At 38.2% G+C, this 1,526-nt stretch overlaps 1 protein-coding gene across 1 annotated transcript; it reads left to right on the top strand.

Moving 5' to 3' along the window:
• Positions 1-213: 213 nt before the first annotated feature.
• Positions 214-1,494, top strand: LOC108356674 (putative nuclease HARBI1; the record flags this gene model as incomplete). The annotated part of the gene is made up of 4 exons (XM_017607775.1): positions 214-543; positions 697-1,132; positions 1,188-1,332; positions 1,406-1,494. Coding segments are annotated over exons 1-4 (792 nt in total), but the record flags the coding sequence as incomplete, so codon positions are not given.
• Between the last annotated feature and the right edge of the window lie 32 nt (positions 1,495-1,526).

The raw sequence follows: 1,526 nt of genomic DNA, 5'->3' as shown, positions 1-1,526 counted from the left end.
CAGAACCAGAATCGGTAGTCTTCACTCGACGCCACAGCCGACATTTGTGGTGAAAGCAATTAACCGTATTTTAGTTTGGTTATTATGGTTCATAACGAACTGGTATGACTTTTATCCTTGATTAATCATAACTGGAATTTGTGCATACTGGTTCAGCTTTTCACTGCAGGGCCGTTGCGACTGTTGGAGCACCGCGAGCATACTTATGGCTGGTATTGTCACTTGCGAAGCGAATAAATTTGGCGAAGCGAACGGTTTGGCGAACACACCTAAAATTTGCATTGTGAGTGGCGAATGAACTTTTTCGCCGGACATGCGTCGTTGCCATTCAAACAAACTAAATGAGTTCATCCTCATTTGACGTTTCTGTCATTTATACTTCGAATTCCTTGTTATTACAAACTAAAATTTGAAAAGCAAAATGTTTTATAACGTAGATTTATATTTTGAGGATAGTTATAATGTTGAACCGCGAGCTAACCTTCTTCGTCAGCGGCGTTTTATTAGAGATTACTCTAATCCTATGGAGCTGCCGTCCACAGTGTAAGTATCCAGTGCAGATAGGTTATTCAATGAAACATGAAAAATNATTACTCTAATCCTATGGAGCTGCCGTCCACAGTGTAAGTATCCAGTGCAGATAGGTTATTCAATTAAACATGAAAAATGTATGCATATATGAATATGTATTTATAGATTTATAGCGAATTTTCGGCTAAGCAAGGACGCTTTTATGTATGTGCTGGACAAAATCAAGGACAAATTTAATTGCCGCCTGTCCTCATCTGTAACGCCAATGCTAAAATTGTGTTGCGCACTGAGATTTTTTGCGCATGGCAGTTATCAGCAAGCTGTAGGAAATGAATTTCAATTGGGTCTTGCGCAACCTACAGTTTCGCTCATTTTAAAGGAGGTATTGCCCATTTTAGAAAGAGAAATTTGCAGTGCTTCGATAATCACAGAAGTGACAGAAGAAGAGAAGCAACAGGCAAGGAGCAAATTTTTCTCCAGATCAGGAATACCCAACGTAATTGGCTGTGTTGACGGAACACATATTGCGATTTATGCCCCCACCGCAAATAGACACCTCTATCTAAATAGAAAAGGCTTTTTTAGTATAAATGCTATGATTGTAAGTTTTTAAGATATGAATACAGCAACACCCATAAACAAATTGTATATTAAAGGCTTGCGATCATGACATGAATATCCGGTTTGTGGATGCTAGATATGCTGGTTCTACACATGATTCGTTCGTGTGGAACAATAGTTCATTAAAGACTTATTTGGAGAATATGCATCAAAGTGGCGATCATAACTCTATTTATTTAGGTACTTTAAATTTGTTACATCGGCACAAAATTAATGTAAATACTATTTTAAAACAAACACTACTTATTTATAGGTGATTCCGGATACCCGCTTAGTCCTTATTTACTAACAGCCGCCATGCAGACTCTGGAACTAGGGAGTCAATTAGAAACGTCGTTGAACGTACGATCGGAGTTTTGAAATGTCGCTTTCGA

This window comes from Rhagoletis zephyria, unplaced genomic scaffold (assembly GCF_001687245.7).
Source record: "Rhagoletis zephyria isolate East Lansing unplaced genomic scaffold, Rhagoletis_zephyria_1.1 Rzeph_scaffold_63086, whole genome shotgun sequence".
Taxonomy (NCBI): domain Eukaryota; kingdom Metazoa; phylum Arthropoda; class Insecta; order Diptera; family Tephritidae; genus Rhagoletis; species Rhagoletis zephyria.
Note: the sequence above shows the minus strand (reverse complement) of the source record. Positions and strands in the feature narration are given on the sequence as shown.